The sequence below is a fragment of the Electrophorus electricus genome, chromosome 5, assembly GCF_041902795.1.
Source record: "Electrophorus electricus isolate QZ-2024a chromosome 5, ASM4190279v1, whole genome shotgun sequence".
Lineage (NCBI taxonomy): Eukaryota > Metazoa > Chordata > Actinopteri > Gymnotiformes > Gymnotidae > Electrophorus > Electrophorus electricus.
Genome location: NC_137501.1, coordinates 27,770,085 through 27,787,165, shown reverse-complemented (window position 1 = coordinate 27,787,165; position 17,081 = coordinate 27,770,085). Strand labels below are relative to the sequence as shown.

At 46.1% G+C, this 17,081-nt stretch overlaps 2 protein-coding genes across 43 annotated transcripts in view; one reads left to right on the top strand and one right to left on the bottom strand.

The window, feature by feature from the left end:
* The window catches only part of ptprda (protein tyrosine phosphatase receptor type Da), a 405,006-nt gene that overhangs the window by 344,537 nt on the left and 43,388 nt on the right, over positions 1 to 17,081 (top strand). For 7 of the 42 annotated variants that reach the window (XM_035529847.2, XM_081714664.1, XM_081714670.1 and 4 more), the window contains 7 exons: positions 1,938 to 2,048; positions 3,390 to 3,401; positions 6,825 to 7,094; positions 8,244 to 8,825; positions 9,364 to 9,509; positions 9,877 to 10,021; positions 16,876 to 16,973. In XM_035529847.2, coding sequence (XP_035385740.1) covers positions 1,938 to 2,048; positions 3,390 to 3,401; positions 6,825 to 7,094; positions 8,244 to 8,825; positions 9,364 to 9,509; positions 9,877 to 10,021; positions 16,876 to 16,973 — 1,364 coding nt within the window. Of the gene's footprint in view, positions 1 to 1,937; positions 2,049 to 3,389; positions 3,402 to 6,824; positions 7,095 to 8,243; positions 8,826 to 9,363; positions 9,510 to 9,876; positions 10,022 to 11,748; positions 12,055 to 13,056; positions 13,251 to 14,364; positions 14,392 to 14,974; positions 15,141 to 15,876; positions 16,465 to 16,872; positions 16,974 to 17,081 lie in introns of all 42 variants that reach the window. The other 35 variants (XM_081714645.1, XM_081714666.1, XM_081714646.1 and 32 more) reach the window with 17 other exon arrangements.
* LOC145657903 (uncharacterized) lies at positions 3,411 to 6,818 on the bottom strand. The gene is made up of 4 exons (XM_081714674.1): positions 5,433 to 6,818; positions 5,128 to 5,283; positions 4,572 to 4,638; positions 3,411 to 3,999 (listed from the first exon to the last, which is right to left on the bottom strand). Exons 1-4 carry the CDS (start codon positions 5,476 to 5,478, stop codon positions 3,954 to 3,956), a joined length of 315 nt encoding a protein of 104 aa, XP_081570800.1. The 5' UTR covers positions 5,479 to 6,818; the 3' UTR covers positions 3,411 to 3,953.

Here is a 17,081-nt window from a genome sequence, read left to right as displayed (position 1 = left end):
AGCGACTCATTCGTCCCTCTTTTTTGTCCAACTAAAACAACCAAACATTTTTCCCCCCTTAGCTGTTCTTGAGCACCTCAGTCGTGCCCTTCGATGACGGATTCACGCGGGCATGCTGAAGACAACTCGCCACCTCTCCTCTGCCACGGGAGATTTTTCCCACCAACCCCCCCCCCAAAAAAACCAAACATCTTTCTGTCTTTTTAAATTCTCAGTCCTTTTCTCTATTTGCTTTGCTCTACCTATACCCTTCTCAAAAAAAAAAAAAAAAGCCCAAACAACTACTTTTTTGATAAAGTTTCTACGGTGCTTTTTCCTTCCACCACCTATTTTTCCTTCTTGCGTTTCTTGGGTTGAAGGCTGTTTTCCTTTTTGACATTTTTTTTTAATTTTTTCATTCTTCAGGGTTTGGGGGAAAAGCTATTGAAGGGTCTGGCAGAGGGGAAACTGAGGTGCCATTTTGTGATTTTTTTTTGTTGAGCAACTCAGGAGGTGGAGGCGTGGTTTGCTGCACATGAAGTTTTTCCCCCTGGGTCATGTGACACCACACTGCTGATCCCATTGGTGGATTTTTATGGGTGTCAACTGTGGCTTTAAACAAGCTCTAGCAGTGGTTGGTTGCTTTCTTGTCGGCAAGAGCCATTTTGAATTTTGACCGCTAATACAACTGCATTTTATTTTTCAGCTAAGGGTTGTCAAAGAGGTTGTAAGTTGTACTGACATACATTTCTTGCTCTTTGAAGACTTGCATGTCAAATATTTTATGACAGAGGGTGATGAAATGCGCAAGATGCTAATGAGTCTTCTAACGATTTTTTAAAGTCCAAGCAGCAAAAAATAAATAAATTTAAAAACTTTTTGACTTTCTTTTCTTTTCTTCTTTGTTCTTTTTCTTTTTCTTTTTTTTTTGCAAGCACTGCATTTTTAATTCTGCCATTTGAAGTCATGAGCCATCTTATCGATTAATCGATTTGGAATTGAGTACGCGAAAAAAACAAAAAAACAAAACCAAAACAATTCATAACCCAACAATTTCTGTTAAACTGTCCTCCCTGGTTATGCTGCTTTTGTGCCCTGTAAACCGTCTGGTCTTTCTTTGACTTTCTGTTTGAACCATGCTGTTTACAGCAGAAACATCCATCCTCATACTGAACAGTCCTGTCAGGCGTTGTATATTGCAGGGCTGTAGTGTCACCACTTTGAGTAACTTGGTGTACACGTGACGGCTGCCACGCAAACAGTTCAAGTTACGTTAATACAGACTTACCGTGCCTTCAGAAACCCTGCAACATGTAGACGGAGCGTCCCTCATTTTCCATCTATGTGATTTCTGTGGTGTCTCATAAGAAGGCCACTGAGCTCTTTAAGCAATGTACTCGCACGACAGCCTCGGTTCTGAGTAGGCACTGGGCCGGGCTAAAGTGCGTCTCTTAGAAAAACCATGCATGCCGTCCAGCCAGTAGCTATAAGGGCCATACCTTCATTATTATGATTTTGTTATGCACCGTGCCTACAGAACTGAAATCTGCATTAGAAGTTATAGGATGAACTCTCACTGTATGCAGTGAACATCCAAGAAGAAAAGAGCACTTAGTCAAGCCGTCACTCTTAGCTGAGATTCCTTTATTCTTTTTCTTTTTTTAAAAATTATTATTATTATTATTATTATTGTTTATTTTTAATTTTTTTTTTTGCATAGGCCATCTATTAGAGCAGCCTTTATATTGTATTAGCCGTGACTAAAAGGATGAAAGCAGGACGTCCCAGTGAGAGCGATGAGTGAGAAAGAATACTGCCTCCTGTGGCATAAACAGATTGCCAAAACACTGAGGGAAAAGCAAGAAGAAAACAGATTTTTATTTTGTGTTGTGGTGTCGTGCCTCCTGGATCGGGCCCTAACACTGGCGCGCTCCGCGTGTTCTTCCCCTGCTGTACAGGAGCCCTGCAGATCGAGCAGAGCGAGGAGTCGGACCAGGGGAAGTATGAGTGTGTTGCCACTAACAACGACGGAACACGTTACTCCGCGCCTGCCAACCTCTACGTCCGAGGTACGAAGCCCGACCCCCGACCCTAGCCCACTGTGGCGAACCTAGATATGAACCAGAGGTCACGGAAAGCCGGCGTGTAAGAGCCTGAGCAGATGCAGATGAGATATCCCCAGCAGCGTAACTAGAACACAAGTACACATGTCCGATATAGAAGTCGGCTGATTAACTCGTGGATTCCCCAGGCCAGTTCCGGAGGGACGTTTGTAAGTACGTAGTTTGTTGCAAATGACCCTCCTTGTCTGGTTTGGCACCTGGAATTCAGGATGACTGTTCTTTGGTTTGTTGAATTTTCCTGTTAACTTTCCTACTTTAATGACTTGATTACCCAGTGTGGTACTAATACAGATGACCTCTAACCTTGCAGAGAATTATGGGTCACCTACTTTTTATTTAACACCCCCCTCTCCAAAGTGTCCATCTGATGTTTTCTCTTTTTCTTTATCTTCTCTTTTTTGGCAACAATGGAGGAAAAATATTTTAACAAAAAGAATTTTACAACCAAAAAACAATCTAATTTAGTGACCTATGTATTTACACATATCATGTTTAAAGGCACGTATACATATTAAGCGTAATATTAATGTTGCACCTTCATATAAAACAAATGATGTATGTGTATCAGAGATTGTGGTAGTAATGTTTATAACCGTAAACTAAGGGTTGAACATCGTTCTCTTTAATAACTTTTAAGTACCAAAAATACATTTCATATTTGCATATATTAGGCTAGCAGGCATAAATGATCTCAGTGTAAATTTAATTTGATCTACATATTCAATGTAAAATATGTTACAAGTTATAACGAATTTGTAATGTAGTGCTAGGTCCAATAAGCTAAAAATATATAAAAATATATACGTGTCTTGGGAGTTAGCCAAACCAATTGCCTACATTTCTAGTTTATTTCCTATACCGATATAGTAAGTCTAATTTATATATTGATTTCTACTGTTTACATCAAATTTCTGTGATAATGTGATAATGTCCAAGTTATGTTGTTAATACATATAAATTTCTTTGACTTGATGTTTGTTAAATTCAGTATATAAGCTAAAGTGTGTCACAATCAACAGCATCTTCCAGCTTAATCCCTAAGTGCAGGACAGGGTGTGCTCTGGATCTCACGGTTCCTTTACCCAGAAGCACCAGTCCGCTTTTTTTCTTCTCCGCCCACCGAAGGGGGGCGTGTCCTGTGAGAGATGTGTATAAGCAGCACTAATGACCGCCTCTTGTACATGGCCGTTTTACTCTCTCTGTGTTTCCCCCTGTTTTTCTCCCGTTTTTCTCCTGTTTTTCCTCATTTCATTGTGTTTCTGCATCCAAAATTCCCCACATTCCCAGAGCTCCGAGAAGGTTGGTGTTTTGCTTTTTTTTAAAAAAATTAAAACGTTCTAAATCATTTCTCTGTACTAAAAAAGAGGGAAAAAACCATGGTCACTGCGTTGAATTGCAAAACCAAATGGCAACAGAACTATGAGCAATGGAAATGAAATGAGTGTAGCTATTTGTTTTATTTGTTGGCTATAAGTGTATAGATATACATATATCTATATATATAGATATATATATATATCTATGTATATATATATCTATATATTTTCTTTCTCCTGTTACGGCTGGAGTTCATTCTGTTTGTGTTGTTGATTACCTCTCCTATTGTTGTTTGTATTGAATGCCCATGGTCTTAGATATGGTGCCTTACCATCCCAAACGTGTTGCATGTGGAAAGAGAGAGCGCGAGAGGGAGAGAGAGAGAGAGAGAAAGAGAGAGAGAGTGAGTGAGAATGTTCGTAAATGTGTCAGCCCTGTTGGGTTTTGCATGAAGCACTGGTTCGTCCCGTGCTGGTGGCCAGTTCCTCCCTCAGATGTTGATGTCAGTGCTCCTGTTCATCATCCTCACCAGCATCACCGTGGCGACAAATGCCCCTCCGCCTCCAGCTCGGATGCTTCCCTGAGAAACGTAGAGAAACGTCGAGAAATGTTGAGAACTGTCGAGAATCGTGGAGCTCAGATAAATGCCTCGCACCGAGAGAGGCTGAGCACCTTCCACTGGGTCCCTCAGCCCTGAGGACTGTGGGTTATTTGGGTTTAACACACACAGAGGGGCATGGGGTGGAAATCTCACCCCAGGTGGGTGTTTTTACCACAACGCAAATGCGTGAGGCCCAGAGATCAGGGGCCCCCCTGCCGGCTATAAGCAGTTGGCTGAAATAAACTAAACACATTAATTCTTTCACTGTTGGACACCTAAGACATACCATAACATGCAACCTAGCTAACCAGGACTCATAAACCCAACCACGAAACACTCGAATCCCAGCAATGCCCAGAAAATGAAAGAAAATTAATGAAAAGAAAGCAGAATAGCTTAGTCCTGACTGCAGTAGGACAGGCCCCGCTTGTTTACGCTGGAGAAATATAGTATTTATCTTATCCTTGATTAGAGCCCCCCGATATAACTTTGCTTGGGGTCCCAGAAATGCCAAATGTGTCCCTGCCAGGGTGCAGACAGACGGAACTCACCTGCTCACACGCCCGTGAAGGAGCTTCTCCTCTGTGCGCGTGATGAACGACTGAAGACCATTGAGCACTATTCACAGGACATAACAGATGTAAAGCTATTCAAACAAATGGGATAACAGGATACGTTCTGGGAACGAGATTCAATGGGATATTAATTAAATTTAATAGGAGGAGAAAGTTGTATTTAATAATGTAAGATTTTCTCTCCAGAGAAGCATAGGTTCTTAAGCCAAATGAGCTTTGAGAATTGTGAAGGTTTCTTTCTCTCTCTCTCTTCTCATTCTGTCTCTCATTCTTTGCAGCATTCTTTCTCTCCATCAAGCTCTCTGCGTGTGCCATATATTTTTTTTTTCTGACCATTCCGCTCGCCGAATGTGAAACCGGGGGCACGGGCCCTAGTGTTGTAGGACCCCGGGGCCTCTGGAGTAAATGAGGATGCGCTGCGCAGAGGCAGACACAGATCTTCCCTCCCTGCCGGTGTTTAGTCAGAGGTCGCCCCTGCCCGAGAGCCACGGCAAAGCTCTGCCCGGTGTCAGTCGGACTGAACGCGACATACCAGTGGCAGAGCATCGGAGCGCAGTAATAGCACGAGGGTGTGTAACCATAGCGACGGCATCGGTATCAACCTCACCGCCAGCCACAAGAGGATAACGAGCAACATTCCCAGTGAAGTCCCACCAGGGCAACCCCCCTACAGGGGGAAATAGAACAACTGAAAAAGAAAGCAGAAAAAAACTAAGATCATTTATATGACCTCTATACTGTATATTTGTTGCTTACTCAACAGTTTTTATAAAAACGACCAGCCAACCAACCCATCCCAAATGCCCAGGCCCTGTGCAGTGTCCTTAACTAACTTACTTTCAGCAATTGCTCCCCGTGTGATAAGCAGTAACACTGACGACATCTGTCTGAGCTGAACGGCCGACCCTCCCGAGGTCCTGCCTGAGATGCCCCTCTCCTCTTCCCGCCCACCCGGTCCGCTCTGTGTTTGAGTGTCAAACTGACAACAGTCTCTCCTGTGTCCACTCCCGAAGAATCTCGATGCCGTCTCTCTCTCTCTCTCTCTCTCTCTCTTTCCCCGTCTTTACCCTGTATGGCACTCGTTTTTAATAGACTGTCTCTGTGGACTTCCCGTAATGCGATGCTGTTAGGCCTGCTCCACTCCTGTGCACACCGCTTGTTGGAATTTATTTTCCCCTCATAATCCCCCCCCCTCCTCTCCCAATCCACTTGTATCCCTCTCCCCTCATTTCTCTCTTTCCCTCTCCAGCTCTCTGTCTGATCTCTCTCATTCGCTCCCCCCCCCCCCAAGCGAGTCACGTACCAGTTTGCATGTCACACATTTGGAGTAACCTCCCCCACCGCCCCAGCCGGGCTTCATCCATCCCTGCTCCACACTGGGAATGTTTCCATGTGTGTATGTGCACTTGAACCACAGGCTAACTGTCATTTCCTGAAATCCATCCCAATACATTCCCTGTACCATTGCTGTTGAGACCTGTACTGTTTGGCCTTGGCTGCCTTGCGGATTGCGGGCTGCGTGTTCCTGCCGCCGGGAGCTGTGTTTTTGTGTGTGTGTGTGTGTGTGTGTGTGTGTGTGTGTGTGTGTGTGTGTGTGTGTGTGTGTGTGTGCGCGCGCAATGTGGCAAAGTGAGCCAACACATTCCTTCACATCAACTGGACGAAGGCGGTGTGGGAGTCGTCGGAAGAGCACACGGTGGCTCGTGCATGCTGTCTGGTCCTCCGGTTCACCCCCCCCCCCCCCCCAAAAAAAACCCCGCCCCCTCCCACACCCTGAGCTCTCAAACCCCACTCCTCACCCCTCCCTCCCTGTCATATCTCTGTATGTGGACTGGATGATACAATTTGTGCATGACTTTCCGTACGTAATCACATTTGCCCCCTGTTGAAGCCTGTTGAGCTGTTGAAGCCTGTTAGAACTGGACAAACCTGTGCGTGTGCGTGTGTGTGCGTGTGTGTTTATGTTTGACTGTCCGTTCTGTTTTGACCTTTTCCATCAGACCATCATTTCTATAGCCGTATATAAACTATTAATGTTATTAATGTTAAAAATAGCATTGGTAATAATAATGATAGCCACTATAATAATTCTAAATGAAAACTCCATTGTAGTGGTTTTGTGCACAGCAGTAATTGTATTGATTGACATTGGAGTTGTCCAATCACCGTGTCGGAGACTGCTTGGCCAGGTGCGAGGGACTAGCGTTTTTATGTGTGGGTGTCTTGCAGTGCGCCGTGTTCCCCCGCGTTTCTCCATCCCGCCCACGGACAGCGAGATCATGCCGGGGGGCAGTGTGAACATCACGTGCGTGGCGGTGGGCTCACCCATGCCCTACGTCAAGTGGATGCTGGGGGCAGAGGACCTGACCCCCGAGGATGACATGCCCATCGGGCGCAACGTGCTGGAGCTCACTGACGTGCGCCAGTCGGCCAACTACACCTGCGTCGCAATGTCGACGCTGGGCGTCATAGAGGCTGTGGCACAGATCACGGTGAAGGGTGAGTGGCGTCACAAGAGACCAGCGTTCAGCTGCTAGTGGCCTTGATGAGACCACACCAGCTGCCAGTTAATCCCACTGAAAGACAAAACAAAGTCAGACTATGGGCCAGAATTGGACGATAAGGCAGCGGTTGCCGTCCCACTCAGAGGCGCAGCACAAAGCACCAAGCCTGTGATGAACTGGTTAGTCTATGCAGGCTTTGGTGCTTTAGGCTTTGCTGCTTTCGCAATCAATCACTTATCATGCAGTTATACATCATGTGCTCATGTAGCCACTTGTCATTCTGGGAGACCAGCCGCATGCCGACCAGTACGAGGTTGAATGCATTTGAATCCGTGCAAAGAATCACGCACACAATGTGTCCGTGTTTCCAGACACAACACCGAGGAATTAGTCACATTCTTCCCCAGACTCCTAGCTCCTTTTCTGTTAATATGAGAAGCTCTCTTACCAGACCACATGTGCCTTTTGTTATTTATTATTATTTATTACCAAATAATGCTCCTACAATTAGTCAGCAAATGTTTAAGAAAACATTGCTATCGGATCCAAACAACATGGGATACACTGAACTTGCTCCATCTGCGCTCCACCCTTCACCCACGCAGCTGCCTCCCGTTGTCCCGGGGCTACGCCAAGACGTTCACTGTCTTCCGTCAACAGGGAATGCTGTTCCACTGGCACGCCGTTCCGTTCGTCTGTGGCGTGGCATAGCGGGTTGTCGTGACAACCTTCAGCAGGAGGCCCAGGGGCACAAATGCATAGTTCATGAATGTTCATGAATGTTCATGAATGCTAATAGCTGTCAGTGCTTAACTCTCACGGCCCTGCAGATAGCTGCCCGAGGCATTCCTTTTGTCCAATTTGCTATTTAAATGTCATTTTAAATGGGTGTTCATTTAAGTAAACCCACTTTCACAGTTTAAGTTCAGAACTGATTTTTCTCTTGGATATTACAAGTGCAAACCTGAGAATTAGCAGCACGAAGACCTGTTGTTAATTAGCCCTTAATTACTTTGTTACTTAATTTACCATTTCTAATTAATTTACTAATCAATGAATGAATCATAAGTAGTTAAAGTACTTATTAGTAGTTTTTTTTTTCATCAAAGGAAGTAAATTAACAATCTTCTCATTTCCATCTTAGCTTTACCCAAAGCTCCAGGTGTTGTTATGGTAACGGAACGCACAGCAACCAGCATCACCCTTACGTGGGATTCTGGGAACCCGGAACCGGTGTCCTATTACATCATCCAGCACAAGCCCAAATATTCTGAGGATTCCTACAAGGAGATCGATGGTGTGGCCACCACACGCTACAGCGTCGGCGGCCTGAGCCCGTACTCGGACTACGAGTTCCGTGTGGTCGCCGTGAACAACATCGGCCGCGGCCCGGCGAGCGACGCCATCGAGGCCAAAACGGCGGAGCAGGCGCCCAGCACGGCCCCTCGCCAAGTCAGGGGTCGCATGCTCAGCGCCACAACAGCCATAATTCACTGGGAAGAGCCAGAAGAAGCCAACGGGCAGATCATGGGCTACAGGGTGTACTACACCCTGGACCCCACCCAGCACGTCAACCAATGGGAGAAGCAGATAGTCCGCAGTGCTAACTTCCTCACCATTCAGGGTCTGACACCCAACAAGACTTACTACATCAAAGTATTGGCTTACACCTCTGTAGGGGACGGACCCCTCTCCTCGGACCTGCAGATCATAGCCAAGACCGGGGGTAAAGTGGCTCATTGAGTTTGTGTTCGCTGAGTTATTAGCCCTGTGTTTTCTGCGCCGTTTTTTTTGGTTTTTTTACATTTTTTTAGGCAAAGTTGTAACGCTGACGCTTCAGAATTATAGGCCTTGTAACAGAGCAATCAGGGTAATGTCCATTGGCCTGAATCAGCATTTGTGTGTGTCTACAATTCTTTTCTCTCTCTCTCTCTCTCTCTCTCTCTCTCTCTCTCTCTCTCTCTCTCTCTCTCTCTCGCTCTCTCGCGCTTTCATAATAAGGCTTTCTGTCTTTGACCTATGGTGTAAACAACCATAATGTCCCTGGGCTCCCCAAAGTCAAATTATTTTAGCTTCATTTTAGTGATGAAAACCCTGCTGGCAAGCAGGATCATTAATTACTGTTAGAGAATAACGCAAGGTCACTTTCACTTAACCGCGTTATGTGTTTGGGTTTGGTGACTAGTACACATGGCTTAGAACATGTCGTACAGCTGGGAAAACACAAACAATCCAAAAAAACCTGCTCTCTACTTAATTCGTAGTCCCATCCCAGCCGACAGACTTCAGGGCGGAGGCCAAGTCGGAGACGAGCGTCCTGCTGTCGTGGGTGTCACCTCCCCAGAGCGGCCAGGACAGCCAGATCACTGGCTATGAGCTGCTTTACAAGAGGAAGGACGAGAAGGAGGAGGTGAGTTCTCCTCTCCAGCTGTGCGTGGGGAGCAGCGCTACACACAGCCATCCGACGGGAAGCCGATCCCGTTCTGCGCAAGAAGAACGCGCACATGAGTGGTGCTGAAACGAGGAGACATTAGTCCTGATGCAGCGGATGCGGAGCGTGTGCGGCAGATCCAGACGCAGAACGCGCCTGCGGAAACTGTGTGCGCTACCGAAACGTGACCGTGACCGCAATCTATAAAACAAAGGCACGGATCTCAAAGCCGGCAAGATGTTTTCATCTCCATCATTGTTCCTCTACTTGGTGGCTATTGCCAGGCTAGCAGCAAGCTTTCATGGTGTGGTCGGTGTTGTTAATGGCAGTTTCTCTGTCTCTGCAGAACCGTGTGAGCTTTGAGCCCACAACCACCTACCTGCTGAAGGAACTGAGGCCCTTCACCGTGTACACCTTCCAGCTGGCAGCCCGGAGCAGGCACGGCATCGGGGCCTACACCAATGAGATCTCCGCAGAGACACCCCAGACACGTAGGTCCTCTTCCCTCATGGGCCGGCCTGACAGCAGCCATGGGACCTTTCCGGAAACCCTTCCATTTTCTCGAAGCGTTCGACTCCCCCCCGAGCTTTCCCCACCTTTAGAAGGATGGAATAACATGGAAAGATATATATATATATTTTTTAAATGCAAGAGGCTTCAGAAAATGGAACAGTTTGAAAGCTCTTTGGGCCTAAGTTCAGAGTCTCAGTGGTTGAACTGATCACATGACCTGTTTGGAAATGAAAAGGTGCATGAGCCTTGTTCCCCCAACAGTGACGTCTAGTCAGCTCGTGAAGTCAATTGACAAGGTCACCCTTGTTAAATAAAACACCACCTCAAGTGCGTGTCAAAGAGAGACGTTTGGCAGGGCAGCGCACTGGTAAAGTGCAGAATTATGCATTTGGCATTACGCGTACGGCGCTGCTTTGGCACGGCGGTCGTCAGAGGGCCTGATCTGCGGTGCCTTGTCTTTTGACGATTGTCCTCATGCATTTGCATTTGTGCTTTTTGCAAAGATGTAGTGAGCTGAGGAAAAAAAAACCTAAACAAAACTAAACAAAACAGTGCTGTGGAAAGCTCAAATGCAACTTTGAACAGTTAAAGCAAAAGGCAGATTTCCGTTCACAGCAGACCTCATATTTATTCTCCTTTTATTCAAATTGAGTCAGGGAATAAACGTGTGATTGACAGATTTATCTTTAAGCTTTCCAAATTGAGCTTCGGGCCATTTAACAAACGCCGAAATGTCCTGCAAATGGAAGACTTTGTAAAAGGAAGGGGGAAAAAGAGTAAGTTTCACACTTACAGTCTCATTCTGACATTTAACAGCATTTTTGATAAATGTGAGGTCTCGTGGAGGAAAGACGAGGGGTGTAGATGAGGTAAGTAACAGTCCAGCAGCTCCCTCAGATAACGGGAAGTAAACTTCGTCAGCTCGGTGGGGGGTGGGGTGGGGTGATGAGAAAGAGTCTGTCTGTGGAAGTCTAGACCTTTAAACGTCAGAGGTGTTTTCTTGGATCGATCAGGCTTTTACCTCAAACCAACAGGCCTCGGAAAGGTTGGTGAGCAATGAAACTTTTTCAATTCTGGTAGAACTGATGCATCAACCTTTACTTTTTTGGATTGATGGTAACTGCTTGGAGAAAAAAAAAAACTGAATGTAGATAGCACGGAATAGTTTTTGAGTGGTTTTAAATAACGAAACAAGGTGAAGGATTTGGAATTACATTTCAGGGATGTTAGTATAGTTAGCTTTAATAAGGTAGGTTGTTTCTTGTTGAGATATTTTTTTTTACCACTCTGGTTTCCCCATGCAAATACTGTTTGTGAGTTTATTATGTTGATCCCCATTAAGAAGGCTTTGACATTTCTGCCATCATTATGTGTGTTACTTCATGTATATTATTTACCATTTACTTTGAAACATTTACTTTGAAACTTGGACTTTTATTTTGGTCCACATGATTCGTCCTCATTTTTTTTTGTCCTTTTATGTTTTCCTCCTTCTTTTTGTTTGTGTTTGTCCGTCATTTTCTTCATCATCATCATCATCATCATCATCCTCCATTTCAACCACAAAAACAAAACAAACAAAAATTCCTGCTGCCACAACCCATGTGAACCCCTACCTGGAATTAATCAAATCAAAACAACTAAACAAATGACCCTTCAAACCAAACGACAACTCTGCTCCCCTCAAAACTGATCCGCCAATCAGAGCCTTCAGCCCCACCTCAGGAAATCACATGTTCAAGCCCCAGTTCCACCAACATTCTGGTAAGTTGGAAACCGCCACCGGTGGAGCTCCAGAATGGGATCATTACCAAATACACAATACAGTACGCTGCCACGGAAGGAGAGGACACCTCCATACAGCAAATCTCGGAAATACCTCCAGAAAATTCCCACTACCTCTTGGAAAACTTGGAAAAATGGACGGAATACAGAGTGACAGTCATCGCCCATACAGACGTTGGAGCAGGGCCTGAAAGCTTACCACAGCTCATCCGTACAGAGGAGGATGGTATGTCTCGCCAAAATGCTCCGCCCCTTTGCTAATCCCCCCACCCACCCCCCAGTCCCTCCAATCATCATCTGACTCCACAACCCTGAATTTGACAGACAATTGCCTGAGCCACTTGTAATATACCGTTCCCTTTCTCTTTTGTTTTGTTTGTGGCAGAGTTGAAAACAATTCTGCATTTTTTATTTATAGACTAATTTCATTAACCTGGATTTTTTTTTTTTTGCTTTGCTTGCTGTACTGACATTTTAACACTACAGGCATTTTTTGGGTGATTTTTTTTTTTTTTTTTTTTTAAATCTTTACCTTTTTGCTGATAATAAACCAAATGAATTTCAACAAATACATGGCAAACTTCTTTCCACACACCCCAGGCCTAAAGCTTCCAACATTCCCAACTGTCTCTTTTGTCTTTTTTACTTTTTTTTTTTGCTCAGCGTTGTTTGTTTTTTTTTCTTTTTTGGAACAAAACGTCTTTTTGCTGATCTACTTTTTTAAACTGTTCTTTAAAACTCGAGAAAATCAGAGTAGACGGACAGTGGGAGGCATAAAGAAATGCAGGAAGTCTTTTTTCATCAATGGCCCATATAACATTTTTCCCCTGTATCTCAGTTTTTTTTTTTAAATGCATCCTAGCCAAAATCTTTCTGGGTTCTTCAAACCTTTGAAGCACTCTCTTTGGCTAAGTTTTTTGCATATTTTACCCAATTACATTTTTATGCCATATTTTGAATCCACAAAATCCATTTTTTACTGTCTTGCAAAAAACAAAATAAGGTCACCTGTGCGACCTGTTTTTGGGGGTTGTTTTTTTTTCCAGATTATTTTTTTCTTACTTGCCATTGTTGAAATATCAGTGTTATGCAGTACCTGTAAACTGTATGCTACCCTTTTCTAGATTTTTCCGAACGCCGACATTTTGCTCGCGGGACTTTGTCCTGACGGGGGGGGCCGGGGCTGCTATAATGATGATTTTTTCTCTCCACCGCATGGTTCCCTCAGTGCCGAGTGGGCCCCCTCGCAAAGTCGAGGTGGAAGCCGTCAACTCCTCGTCCGTTAAAGTCGTGTGGCGCTCTCCAGTGCCCAACCGCCAGCATGGGCAAATCCGCGGCTACCAGGTGCACTATGTCCGGATGCTCAGCGGGGAACCCGTGGGCCATCCCGTCATCAAGGACATCCTGATCGACGACGCTCAGGTAGGGCCACAGTCTGGCGTGTGAAACCTGCTTGAGCGCTCACACGTGTACGATTGCACAGGCCAGGAACTGTGTACTGTAGCTGCAGCAGACAGAGTTATTCACGGCAGCTCGCGGCTCCGCTGCTAGCGTAGTTCCAGCCACACAAGTCTGTAGTCTGCAGCTGTGGGAAGAGTCCTGAAACAACACTGGAATCCCCTCCTACTGCTCATGTTAAACGGACGTGGTTAATAATAGTAGTGACGTTAACGGAAGTGAATTTTTCTACGCATGTTCATAACATGCTTGAAATGACACAGGTCAGCACTGATCGTGCAGAATATACCTGTCTACTATGCTTTGGCATGCTGAATCCAAATATGTCTGCAGAATTTCACCCATAGTTTTTTGGGTTTTTTTGCCTTTGTTCCAGTATACTCATATGTGATTATGTAAAGTATGGAAAAGTGCTATCAGAGAAACTGGACACCCTCTATGTCATTAGACGACTGTTGAAGAGGGATGGCCCTGAGACCAAATACAGGCACAAATCATACAGTGTTTATTTTAGAAGTATGTTTGTACATATGTTACATGTAATAACAGACTTATCTATGAATAAGTAACATATACCTCATGTAATATTTAATATATACTCCAATGTCACTTAAAAACCATATGTGATAGAAACATTCAGTGTACTATATGTACTATATAGTATAACAAGACCCACCTATGTTAGTTTGTGGGGGGGAAAAAAGGTGTCAGATTTTGTTGCCCAATGTTTAAATCTAAAACTGGGAAAAGTTTTAAAAAACTTGTCCTTCATGGTTACAGCACCCCTCCGAGGCAATTCGGTGGTTTTCGGTGACTGAAAACATGCACATTTGTGTTAAAGTGCTTTATTCATCCTCTAACGTAATGCTAACCCTTACGTAGTCTGCCATCGCTCACCCTCACACAGAGGGGGGTTAGCGTATGTCATGTGTACATGTGTCCTGTTGTCCTGCTTTGACTCTCTTTGACCCCCACCTCCTCCTCCTTCCTCCCAGACTGGTCTCTCACTAGTACGATCGTAACCTTAGATTGTGTTGTTTCTCTCCCATCGCTCCCCAACCCCTCACGTCTTAAACAGTGGGAGTATGATGACTCGACTGAATATGTGAGTAAAGATGAAAGTGTGTCTAAAACTAAATCGCATTTACTCCCACACTGCTTAAAAACTACCATGCAGTTCTATATCTCGCTCTGTGTGTGTGTGTCTTCGTATGTGTGTGTGTCTTAACCATTACCCTCGTTCAAACAAAAGCTAGCTAAGGCATGCAAAAGCACAGATAATGTGGTACTGATTAATGTAAGTGCTCCGGTCTGATTTATTGCTATGAATGTTCCAAGCAAAACAATGTGGTGTGGGTGTATGAAGAACTGTAAACACAATACCCCACAACTTACCTAGCTTATTTGGTTAGTTTGTTCTAGAACAGTTGGGTAGTCAAATCCTTAGCTTGGGGCAGGGGTTTAATTTTGACTTAAAGGCAGTATAACTTTCCCGTGTTATCCGTTCATTTATTTTAGCGTAGTCTTTTCGCATGCAGTGCATAAGTATGTCGCATTATGATACTCATTATTTTACCTCTAGGAGAGGCTCGCGCTTTGCACTCGCGCAGTTACAGGTCCGCACTGCGTTTTCAGTCCTGTACCTGCCTCCTTCGGGTGTTACAAGGACCCTGTCCTCTCACCCTCAGGAAATGGTCCTCACGGATCTGCAGGCGGAGGCTACTTACTCCGTTACCGTGGCGGCCTACACCACAAAGGGCGATGGAGCCCGCAGCAAACCCAAGCTGGTCACCACCACCGGGGCAGGTAGGGGGCCCCATCAGCCCACGCCCATCGTCCAATCCACCGGGGCAGGTAGGGGGCCCCATCAGCCCACGCCCATTGTCCAATCCACCGGGGCAGGTAGGGGGCCCCATCAGCCCACGCCCATCGTCCAATCCACCGGGGCAGGTAGGGGGCCCCATCAGCCCACGCCCATCGTCCAATCCTCTGAAGCCACTGAGGGGCGGCAGCTCAGCTGAGCCGAGCCGTGCAGACCGGCTGCACGAAGCTTCCCCCCTCCCCTCCGGCTCTTAAGAGCGAACGCCTGTAATTGCCCTTTCAATTATGACAGCAATTGTGACTCCGCTCTCTTACCGGTTTGGCTTTGAATGGCTGGCAGGGGTTAAGGAAATAATAAAGGAACATGTCAGTGAAAAGACTTTAACAAATGAACAGAATTCTTCACGGCCTCGTTTTTCTCGCTGAAATTCTTGAAATGCACCATCAGGCAGCATTTTGATGTTGTACCATTAATGGCGCTGCCATTCACACTTCTAGAAAAAAGAAGCTTTTATTCCAGATTTGTCCCAGCTGTTCATCCGAGGGTGATTACTAGCCAATGAACGCGGCATTCACATGCTGCCTTTATTTCACAACAGGCCGTTCTATTTTGCTAAACCTTTACCAAAATGTATGCAATGTATGCAAAATGTATGCAAAGATAAAATCGGCAAAACCAGAAAGCTTTTCATAACAGACAGGGTGGTGCGCGTTTCCGATTCCGCCATTTCTGTTGTGACCGTGTTTTTTTTTTTTTTCCTTTCTCCAGTGCCCGAAAAGCCCCGCCTCATGGTCAGCCCCACCAACATGGGCACAGCCCTGCTCCAGTGGCACCCACCGCCAAACACGCACGGCCTGCTCCAAGGCTACCGCCTCCGCTTTGGCCGCAAAGACGTCGAGCCCCTGACGGTCATCGAGTTCCCCGAGCGTGAGAACCACTACACCACCAAAGAGATCCACAAGGGGGCGTCCTACACGTTCCGTCTCTCGGCCCGCAACAGGGTGGGCTTCGGCGAGGAGACGGTCAAGGAGATCAGCACCCCAGAGGACACGCCCTCCGGCTTCCCACAAGGCATCGTGGCGGAAAGCGCCACCACCAACACCATTCAGGTCAGCTGGCTTCCGGTGCTGCTGGCGGAGCAAAACGGCGCCATTATCAAATACGCCCTCCAGTACAAAGACATCAACAGTCCCAGGAGCCCCTCGGAACTTTTCATCACCGCTCCCGAGTCCACCGTGGTCCTGGACGGCCTTAAGGCAGACACCACTTACGATATCAAAATGTGTGCCTTTACCAGCAAGGGCCCCGGGCCCTACAGTCCAAGCATCCAGTTCAGAACCCAACCACTGGAACAAGGTAGGAGGCCCGACCCCCCCAACTCGACCTGACCCCCCTCGACTCGGCTCCGACAGGCCAGCCTCTTCCTCCATCCCTCCCTCAAGCTTAGCCCACAGATAGTGAGAGTGTGACGCTTTTTTCCCGAGGGACGAGGGGCTAGCGTTCCTGGGCTTAGCCCTGACCATATGTTTGTCCTGCGAATAGGCAGAGTCTCCACAAGCAAGGGTAGAAATCGATGAACCAGTGCTAACAGCTGAAAGGTAAGCTGGGAGTATTTTACTAGCCCTCGGTAAGCCGTGCTGTGCAAGGGGGGGAAAAATGTTGAGCAAGGTAAGGGTCTGATGTTTGTCCGGGAGAAGCAGGCAGTAGGGAGCGGGTTTGCCTCGGCCGTGGTTGTCTAAATCGTCTGTTCCGCCTCTCTTTTAGCAGTGTTTGCAAAAAATTTTCACGTGAAAGCTGCCATGAAGACCTCCGTGCTGTTGATGTGGGAGATTCCCGAGAACTACAACCCCGCACAGCCGTTCACCGTAAGACAGCTGGACACCACAGCTTCAGATCAACACCACAGCTTCTGCTCAACACCACAGTTTCAGATCAACACCACAGCTTCCGCTCAACACCACAGTTTCAGATCA

Bases quoted from the DNA above. Each gene is read 5' to 3' on its own strand.
- LOC145657903 (XM_081714674.1), bottom strand. From the start codon at position 5,478: ATGTCGTCAGTGTTACTGCTTATCACACGGGGAGCAATTGCTGAAA. The intron at 4,639-5,127 runs GTATGTCGCGTT...TCCTGTGAATAG, and splicing joins GCTCCGATGCTCTGCCACTG to TGCTCAATGGTCTTCAGTCG. The intron at 4,000-4,571 runs GTGAGTTCCGTC...TACGTTTCTCAG, and splicing joins CTTCACGGGCGTGTGAGCAG to GGAAGCATCCGAGCTGGAGG.